Raw genomic sequence first — 11,106 nt, forward strand, 5'->3', positions numbered from 1 at the left:
TGGGTCTAAAAAAATATGAAATTTCGAGCAGACTAAAGACACAACCTACCTCCTTGAAATCTTGGTTCGAAAGAACAAGATGACATCCTAACACATGAATATAGCTGAGAAAGCCACTAGGGAACATTCTGAGCTTTCGATTGGTTACTTCACAGATCATATATTGCAATAAATGTATATAAGGGACTGTTGGAAAGAGGTGAGTGGGACCACTGTGTTTGATTCAGTTCATAAGTGATATCTCAGCAAATAGAAAAGATATGAGGTTTTTATTTTATATTCTAGCATGTCAATATCTGTAATTTGAATTTCTAATTCGTACAAAACTATAGACTTAATATTTTGACATCACAAACATCTAATTTGAATCAGTGCTGCATTCAACATACCATGTGATACACAAAAACCAATGTTTAACTGTGTTTTTGATATTTACTTTTAAATTAAGAAATTAAATAATGTATAATACTAACATTTGAATTATAATCTACAGTTTGAAACCAAACTTATTGACATAAATTCATGAAATAGTAGTTCAATAGAATTATGAATGCGAGTCAAAAAATGCGATGACATGGCCTTTGACCCGTGACCCGTCTGGAGAGGGTTAAACTTCACCAAAGTATTCATCTAAAATATTATTTGTATTTTTATAAGGTTAGTTATGTCTCATTAAAATAGAATTTAAATTACTTGATCATAGAATGGAACAGCTATGAGAATACCCTTAAGTGAATATTATAGCATAAAGTAGATTCATTGTTTTACATTGGACACACATAACATTGTTATTTTTCTTGGCTATTACTGTGTTTTTACTTCATTGTTACTTAAACACCATATCTGTAAATTGTGATAATTCTGTATTTGTTTGACCCATGTTAAAACTTAGTTTATATTATATATATATATATATAAATATATATCTTATTAATTAGAAAAAATCTAATTGCTTTGATAAAGTTCACGTTGTTTAAACATAGTATATTAATATTATGTGATTAGAATCATCAAGAAAGCTTAGTTTCTTGATATCTGATATCAGAGTTTGAGTGGATGGGTTGAATAATGCTTCTGTTTTAATCATTAAGGAAACTTGAAATCAACTTATGTGAATATAAAATATTTTATGCACTCTTTCTAATGATGTGAATGTTATATGAATACGTAAATTCTAAACTTGAGAAAATCTACAGCTGAAAAATTAATACTGATTCAATAGTTTGGTAGAGCTGGATTTTCTTGTTCTGATTACTTGCATTACTTTTTCAAATTGTGTGTGAAGTATAATGCAGAATGATACATGTGTTGTGTTAAAAATGCCTAATAAGTTCTAATTTTTTGGCTGTTACCAAGTTTCACAACTTCTTTTATATGTTCACCTCATCTAAGCTCTTACTTGTAATCAGTCTGGTCACAGAAAGGACATGAGAAAATATTTTCTTTAGACTTGTTTATGATACGTTAGCATTGCTTCAACTTTCCATATATTTTGCTTTATTAAAAAATTTGTATCACAGGACACTGTAATTCGCCTGGAAGTGAGGTTTTCAGTACTTGGTTATTTGCTCTGTACTAATAACAGAAATAGAGGAGGAATTTTACAAATTTTTTGTGTAGTAAAATTCTTCACTCATGCCCCTTTAGTATGCTTCAGTTAATTTTTCTTAAAATGTTGCCTGGGGTTAGTAAAGCTACTGAAATGACCTGGTGGAACAAGGGTTAATCCTTATATAATGATTTAATGTATAAAAGAAAAATATGTAAAGAAAATTGCCCTACCTGTGTATCAAATTCATGGTGTTTTATTTATTTTTGTAACTGTAGAACAGAGGTTTTAAACATGTTCTTTATTTATCAGGAAACATCTTACTAGACAGTGGCACTACTAGTGGGGGAATCAAGATAACAGACTTTGGACTTAGCAAAGTCATGGACGATGAAAATTATAACCCTGAACACGGCATGGACTTGACTTCTCAAGGTGCTGGAACATATTGGTAAGTTTTGTTTTTTTATATATAAAACTTGATTTTACTATAGTAACTAAATTAAATCTGAATGCTGCCTTTTATAATTGTCTTGTAATTACTCATTTAAAAAAAATATTTTGACAATTATCTCTTCAACATTTTACCTTACTCTGATACACAGGTTGAACTTGTATGCAATTAACTTTTTGTGTAACTTAAATGATTTCATTGTACTTTCAAAAAGTTTTGAGGAAAGAAAAAAAAAATTATTGTTTTAAGTCTGATCACCCTGCACGTTTTTTTTAACATGTAATTTTTATTTCTTATTTTGAACTGTGAAGAACACAATAAGGATGTGCTGTGACTTGTCCTAAGGCAGTGTAGAATTGTTGTTCACCAATATTGTTAAATGGTTAGCTTGTTATCCAGTTTTCATTGGAACAAGAGAGATCTGTTGCATTACATTTAGGCAATAAACTGAAAAAAATATGTATATTGATGCATGGCTTTTAGCTGTGTTATATTTTATTTAACTTTATCATTATATCTTTCTAATTTGTTCTTTTGATTTTTAGAAACAAATCCTGAAAATTCTTTTCCAGGTATCTTCCTCCAGAATGTTTTGTTGTTGGCAAGAGTCCACCTAAAATCTCTTCAAAAGTAGATGTTTGGAGTGTTGGAGTAATTTTCTACCAGTGTCTGTATGGCAGGAAGGTAAGGTTCCTTCATCTTTTTATTCCTGTTACAATTTTTTATTTCTAAAACAAAAAAGTGTTCTATATTTTCATAAAATTTGTTTAAAATTTTCCTAGATGTGTGGGGAACATGTTGAAATTAATTGTGGAATTCTGAAACATTCTCAGTGCACACAGTTAGTGCCTCTTTTAAAAATTTGAGCTTTTTTGAATCTGTATGTAAATGTTTTTTGACTAGTTTTATGGAGAAATAGAAAGTATTAATGGCAAAAATGTAAGAATTCAAAATTATTAATATTGGGAAAATTTTTGTATTGCTTCTTTATAAATGATAATGTAAGAACCTGAAAACATCACAATAGTTTCAGGAATAGAATGTTTTAATTAAACAACAAAAAAACAAATAGATGTAAAGAATATTTACCATAATTTTCTATAGCCCTTTCATAGAATTCATTAGCTTTGCCTAAAACTCAATTTTCTGATATGTTGCTTTAAAAAAAATTATTGCAGCCATTTGGTCATAACCTTTCCCAAGCAACAATTCTTGAAGAGAACACCATTTTAAAAGCTACAGAGGTTGACTTCCCTGCCAAGCCTGCTGTTAGTAATGAAGCTAAGGTTAGTGTTTGTAATGATTTGTTTATGTTGTTATGAATTTCACATTAGTTTCCTTTAAAGTAAAGTCTGACATGGCCTAATGGTTAGGGTTATTAACTTGCAATCTGCGGTCCATAATCTCGTCACCTATCAACTATGTAAGTGTTATAATGTGATGGTAAATCCCACTATTCTTTGGTAAAAAGAAGCCCAAGAGCTGGCTGTGGGTAGTGTTGACTATCTACCTTCCCTTTAGTCTATCACTTCAAAATTAAAGACAGCTAGCTCAGATAGTTCTTGAGTAGCTTTGTTAGAAATTCAACAAAGTATGTAAAATGTTAACTTTTACTTTTCACTGACAAACTCTAATAAAAGTGAAGTGATTTATATTGATTGAAAAAGATTGTGAGTTATAACAAACAGAAGACTATTGCAAATTCATTTAGGTTAACAATTATGTATGTGCAACATACTTAATGTATTATTTAAAGCAGAGTTGAAAAACGATAATTTTAAGTATTCTTTTTTTCAAATTAAAGTTTGGCTAGTTATGATAAGTGATTAATGCAAACTTTACTTTCTCTTTCTTTAAATTTTATATTCAATTTGAAAAACTATATAATATTGTTGTATTGCTAAAAAAGTATTTTATTTGTAAAGTTTGTGGGCTAGTATAATCTGTTCAGATAGTAGTGAAAAGATTGTGCTGTATCTTTTATTATGATAAACAGAATTTCCCATGTTTTAAAGATATGATTGTTCAGATAGTAGTGAAAAGATTGTGCTGTCTCTTTTATTATGATAAACAGAATTTCCTATGTTTTAAAGATATGATTTGTTCAGGTAGTAGTGAAAAGATTGTGCTGTATCTTTTATTATGATAAACAGAATTTCCTATGTTTTAAAGATATGACTTGTTCAGATAGTAGTGAAAAGATTTTGCTGTCTCTTTTATTATGATAAACAGAATTTCCTATGTTTTAAAGATATGACTTGTTCAGGTAGTAGTGAAAAGATTGTGCTGTCTCTTTTATTATGATAAACAGAATTTCCAATATTTGAAAGAATCTAGGTACTAGAAATCAAAGTTTGAATTTAGATTATTTGATAATTTTATATATTTATTAATGGTTTAAATGACATGATTTGTAATAGATCTCCACAAGTTAACCATCAAGCTCTTTTCATCTCAAAAGACAGACAGATAATATATATATATACATATGTACTAATTGTTAATAAATAATCACGTTTAGCACACTAGTCATTGTTCATTTGCTACTGAACTTAAGTTCAAAAATTAGAAATTATTTATATATTTTAATCCTAAAAATTTAACTTCTCCTTGTTTATTATATGCTACAAATATCAAACTAACAATTATGTATTATTTTTGTAAAAGCTCCTTAATATCTCAGCTTTTCAGAAGCTGAAAATGATAGAAAAATGTTTGATATATGATTTCAATTGGAATAATTGTGAAGTGACTTCACCAGTTATGGAATAATTTGATTCTAAAATTACTTTTTTTTTTTCAGCAATTCATCCGCCGCTGTCTCCAATACCGGAAAGAAGATCGCATTGATGTATTTGGCATGGCAAATGATGACTATTTCAAATCCAACTATGGCAAATATAGCCGACAAACCAGTTCAACAGATAGATCATAGCCTTCTTTAAGGGGAACAGAATTTTGAGGATTTTGTTTCTCAAAACTGCAGTAGCTATTTAGCTTGTCAACATGCCATTCTAAATACAAAGGCTCTGCATTGATGTGGGGTGATGCTGGAGAGAGCTGGTGCCAAAGAATAGTGTAATGAATATACATTGTACTCAATCTACCTTTCCTGAAAACACCGTACGCCAGATCAGCAACATGATCTTCTTCTGTTTATTCTCTGCATTTTCAACAGCAGTCAATAAATTCAGAAATCCTAATGTATACAAGGAAAATAATGTGATGGAACCACAAAGGTAGTGGCACTTGTATGCAAATTTCTCTCCAGTTTGAGTAGCAGTTGCGTTTAATCTCAGGTGACATCTCTACCCTTGTGAGCCTAGATGTGCTCAGTGTAATATAAACTGTACAGAGTTTAGATGAGAAAGGAACAGCATAAATACTTTATGAGTGTGTGTGTGTGTGAATAATTCTATAATATGAAAACTACAACATATTACTTTTGTGTAGAAAAGTTAAAAACTAAGGGGTTTAATCTGATCAATTAATAGTCCAAACCATCTCTTCCTGTGAATAGTATTTAAAGTTTGACCTCTTATTATAAATTTAGGTGAATTTTATTGAAAAAAAAGGAGCAACTTCTTCAAATTGCTGAAAAACTGCAGTCCAGTATTTATCAAGTCAGTGTTACAGTATTTACTGAATCAGTAATATATCTTCAATTCACTGAGTCAGATATTCAGGATCTCCTAGTCCATCATTTGAGACCTTACTAAATCAGTTTGTTCGTCATGTAGGGAAACAAATGTTGTGTTCTGGATTAACAATTTATTAGTTTCTCAGTCATAACTCTATACTTAATCTACATAAAGAATTATTGTATAATACTTTATTTTTACAGGCTCAATATTTTAGTGGTTTACTGATGTGGTTGCTAAATAACTACTAATTCCAAAGTCTACAGTTAACCACTGGACCTATTGATAGAGTAATCCATTTAGTAATGTTTGGCACAATTCTTCTCTATTTTCTCTGTTAACTACTCAATACTCAGGAATGTATTTGACAGTAAGCATTATCAAGATATTAACTGAGCCATTCATTTTACTAACTATATGATAATCTCTTTGATAATTACTGAATTAGCCCTTCAATTTTATTTAAGTAAATCAACACCTCAGTATCTTCAGTCAGCAAATACTCAATTAACCATTCAATGCCTCTTGGTTCACAATTTCAACAAATAGTACGTTTGTTATACATTAATCCAGAATCAGTCTTAACATTTAGTTAATTTATATTACATAATTAACACTAAGTAAACTTTAGTACCTAATAAACTTATGGTATATTAGTCTCAAAGTGGGTTCCTCGTCATCGAATTTAAACTTATGGAATATTAATCACTGAGAGTATGTTAGTATCAAGTAAAATTAACTAACATTAACTACCAAACTAATGCCTAGCATATAGCAACCTACCTTACTGAATTAATTCTGAATCAACTTTTAAATTGAAATTTGAGTTAATAACTTTTGAAACATCTTAGTGTCGGACCAGGCATGACCTGATGGCTAGCGTGCCAGATTGAATCTTAGGGTTCATTATTTGCATCCTTTGCCATAAAAACTTGTTTTGCAGTTGTGAGTACATTATAGAAGTAACATTCAAATCCTACTATTCAATTTAGAGTAGCACAAGAGTTGGTGGTGCATGCTGTTGACAGGCTGCCTTTCGTCTAACTTAACAGTTCTAAATTATGAAAAGTTTAGTGCAGATAGCCCTCGTGTAGCTTTGCACAATTTTCTGAAATATACAAACCTTAATGTCAATCTTTTGATAACTGTTGGTTTAACTCTTGAGAATCCTTCTAATGAATTAAATCATTCCTGTTGAATCAATTGTTTAACAACTGTTTGACTAACAAGTTTCATTACCTTCTGAATTATAATTTCTTTATCATCTTGATTGATGCATTAGTTTTCACTGAATCATAATAAAACTTCAGGTAATTGCTTGATTATCACTTCCATTTGTATTGGAACATCATCAACATTTGCTGAACCGGTATCTAAATTTCCTCTGAATCAAAACTTCAGTAGCTACTGAATCTACAGTTTTTTATTTACATCTGAATCTGTCAAATCAACATTTTATTATCTTCTGGATTAAAAAAATCAGTTTAAACTGAACCCATCTTAGTACTTGTGAGAGTGTTACTTTGTTATCTGCTAAATCAACACATTGGCATATATTAGATCAACATTTCTGTATCTTCCAAATAGACTTTGTGGTGTCTACCAAGGAAATACTTTGTTTTATATTAGATCAGCTCAAACAACAGCTCAGTTGCCACTAGACTAAGAGTTTGATACCAACTGGATTGGCACTTGGTCACCACTTTGCCAGATTTGACAATAGCTAAGAAACTTTCAGAGTAAAATATCAGAAATCAAACAATGGACAATTACTGGATACAAAAGGGGTATTTCCTTTATTAATTTGTTTGCATTTTAACAATGCAAAGTGATTGTGATAGACAGCAGAGGGTCTCTTTTCTCAACTGATTATTAACTTAGTCATTGTCACAGCTCTGACATCAAATTTGTTGTTACAAATTATCTTGTATATTAGATGTTTGTGTGGTGTAGGTCAGCAGATCTGTATTTTTTTTTTCCTGAAGTTCATCCAAGATTACCTTCAGTTAATGTAAGTCAGGACTCCATTTGATAAAGATGACCCATCTCAATAGAACAGCAATGGCTGGCAGTTCCTTGAATGTTGAAAACTGAAGACATAAAGTCTGTGATAATAAAAAACAAATGTCTCTGTCTCATGTTTCTATTTAAAGAAAGAACACAATAAGCTTCCTGAACAAATATTTCACAAACTAATTATAAAATTTCTTTTAACAGCATTTCTAGTCAGTACAATAAAACATGTGGGTCACTAGTCATTTTGAAATAACATACTGGTCAAAACTGAAATTGCTCTGTTTGTGATTGGACTGTTGGCATAGATGATGCATGTGTGTCTGATATATTTTTGAAATAAACATTTAATTTTCTTTATACTTGCTATGGTAAAAGATACTTTGTAGACTGAACACCAGTGTATCACGAGACTGAGTATATTATTCCGTCAGGGATTCATGAAAAAATGAAGTTATATTAATGTACTTTTAAGAAACGTATTGATATTTTTATAATAAGAAATATAGCACGAAGATTTATGAACGGAAAGATATGTTCATTTTGCCACAAGCGAATTTCATTTTAGAAGTTCATTTTTCGTACGTGTTGTTAACTTATGTAGCTGTTTGCCATTCTAATTGGTTACTAGTAATTATATAATCTGGCTTTGAGTGTATAATTTGTCTAATGCCTTCTTTTTTCTTCTAAAAAAGAATAGTATTTTATAAGATAAACAATGTGAGCTGGCATGGCAACGATTTCATGGATGCACCGTCACAGAAATTGTTATCAAATCACGTATTATGTGGGTGTTGTTCTGGGATAAAATCATCTTACTTATAAGAGTAATTTTCTATAATCTTGGCTCAGATATTGCCCTCAGTGTCCTTCAAGCTTCACGAACATTTTTCATCATGCAGAAGGTGGGCCTCTAATACATCCTTTGAAAAATTGCTGTGCTCAGACACAATTGAATGCACTGTTGACCTAAAAAATGAAAAACTGCTGGTAAAGTGCTTACTTAATAATGATAATAACAGCAGGAGTGGAAGCTGGATGTTGTACATATAAGAATTACTGATTAAAAACAGTAAAACTAGAATATTAAGTGTCGTCAATACAGAAACCTTTCATTAAATACATCTGTGATTGGGCCGTAGCCTCATGGTTAACATGCTCAGATTGTGAATCATAGGATTCATGGTTCTCATCTTGTAGTCACAAAAACACACACTCCGCACTTTCCATCTGTGGTTGAACTATAAGGCAAATGTCAAATCCTACTATTCGGTCGTACAAGAATAGCCCAATAGATTTTGGTGGGTGCTGTTGACTGGCTGCCTTCTCCCTTGTATTTCAGTTGAAAATGAGGGATGGAGGGCTATGCTCAACTAGCCCTTTACGTGAAATTTCTAAAAATAAAAAACGAGTGATTTTATAAGCACGATAATGCCTTTTTTGTTTTTTGATATGTGATAGTTGAAGAATTTGGAAAATTGTTCAGTCCTCAGTAGAAGAGATAGGGATGGCTGCCACTTCAAATTCAATACGGGTCTCTAATGAAAGATTATTCAGGTTTTATTTTGAAAATATGTTGGTATTTTGTTTAGTCAGTATATTGTAAAGTCTGCCGCCTGTATAATTCTTTTGTAATAGAAGTGCTGCTTGTAGAAGGTAATGCATTTTCCGGTGCATTCCCTTATGTATGTATGTATAGGCAGAACTCCCTATAGTTTTATAATATTCTCAGGCTCCAATTAAAAGTCATATATATCTTGCACATAAAAAGATTTAGTTAGACCCGAGGAGTGGAATTCATGTTTCTATGAGCTCTCCTATTTTTTAATTATTATTTTACAATTTATGGCATGATTGTAACACTTATATCTGATACAGTGAAATGTAATAAGAACATCAAAGGTTTTGTAGCGCTCGAAAATTTCCAGACTAGCCATCCTCAATGAATATTATCAAAGGTTGTGTCATAAGTGTAGGCTCTCGTGAAATAGAGAATAAAGTAATAAGGATTGCGTGTAAATAGTAACTGAGTTACTTGTCTATGATATGAAAGTTTTGACTAATGGATTTATACTTTGATTTCGTGGATATTAAACACTTTTGACCTCTAGAAAGAGATTCTATTAAAACAGTTGTTGTTCAAAGCAATTTATTTAATTTAACTAGCGTCTCAATCATTACTTTGTATATTGTATCTCAGCCGGCCTGGAGAACCATGGTATTGTACGAAAGGCCTCTTCGGCACTGGATATAGCAGAAACGGTTTGTTTAACATATTTTACGCTATTCATTACTTTCACCCAAAAGTTCTTGTTATTACTGTTGTAGTTTTCTCACGTTGACGCTATGGTCGCTTGTAGTCGTGTATCCGAAATTAAAAATCTAGCCTTATGGTTCGCCAGTTCTACTGAACGATAAGTATGTTTATTCAAATTAAATAACTAAATAATGATAATACTAATGACAATTTGGTGTTAAAATAAATACAATGAATAGTGTTAAAAATCCTCACCCTAAAAATCACAATTCACTAATTTAAAATAGTTGTTCAAGAAATCTACTGATATCAATAGCTCTGTCGTATCCCAGACGGTCTGAATAACCCTGTCCTACGGTGGGACATCGGTAAGTCTTCGGATTTACAACGCTAAAATCAGGGGTTCGATTTCCCCTCAGTGGACACAACAGATAGCCCGATGTGGCTTTGCTGTAAGAAAACACACACTGAATAACCTTAAGTATAGCAGATATAATGTGACTAATATACTGTTATTTACTTTCACTCAGAAGTTTTCATAAATCCATTATTGATTTTGAACTGTACTTTTCCTTTTTATGGAAAATTTACAAGTATTTTGCTTTATGAATTAGGTCAGAACAAAATATTTCATTCAGTTATTTAAATATTCCATGCTTTTGTTGTTGTTATTGTTCCTATCATAAATCTATGCAAGTGCTTGTATCTTTTTTAACCTAATATTAAACTTCAAATTTCCCAACAAACATGCTCGCCCTTTCAGCCGTGGGGGCGTTATAATGTGACGGACAATCCCACTATTCGTTGGTAAAAGAGTAGCCCAAGAGTTGGCGGTGGGTGCTGATGACTAGCTGCCTTCCCTCTAGTCTTATACTGCTAAATTAGGGACGGCTAGCGCAGATAGCCCTCGTGTAGCTTTGTGCGAAATTCCAAAAACAAACAAACTTCTAATTTAAACTCTCGGAATTCTGATGGGAACTTCTTTGAACTTAACTGTGCGTATTACATTAATACATTTACCGGATACATCGTTTACGAAATTAGCTATCTCGACCATATCTTCCGCTTACATCCAACAGATGTTTGCTTGTCTAATTTTCTCTTGCGGAAAACAATGCCTGATACATCACAGATGTCATCTTATGCGGGTTCTGTGTATAAACATTATAAGTACATAACCGAAGCAGTCGTG

General features: G+C 31.4%; 1 protein-coding gene across 9 annotated transcripts in view; it reads left to right on the forward strand.

The window, feature by feature from the left end:
- Positions 1-7,975, forward strand: part of LOC106461769 (serine/threonine-protein kinase tousled-like 1) — a 95,974-nt gene extending 87,999 nt beyond the window's left edge. For 8 of the 9 annotated variants that reach the window (XM_022396676.1, XM_022397676.1, XM_022395671.1 and 5 more), the window contains 4 exons: positions 1,862-2,000; positions 2,576-2,687; positions 3,182-3,289; positions 4,807-7,975. In XM_022396676.1, coding sequence (XP_022252384.1) covers positions 1,862-2,000; positions 2,576-2,687; positions 3,182-3,289; positions 4,807-4,938 — 491 coding nt within the window. In that variant the 3' untranslated portion in view covers positions 4,939-7,975. Of the gene's footprint in view, positions 1-1,861; positions 2,001-2,548; positions 2,688-3,181; positions 3,290-4,806 lie in introns of those variants that run through there. The other variant, XM_022398674.1, reaches the window with a different exon arrangement.
- Positions 7,976-11,106: the final 3,131 nt, after the last annotated feature.

The sequence above is a fragment of the Limulus polyphemus genome, unplaced genomic scaffold (genome assembly GCF_000517525.1).
Source record: "Limulus polyphemus unplaced genomic scaffold, Limulus_polyphemus-2.1.2 Scaffold0, whole genome shotgun sequence".
NCBI classification, from domain to species: Eukaryota; Metazoa; Arthropoda; class Merostomata; order Xiphosura; family Limulidae; genus Limulus; species Limulus polyphemus.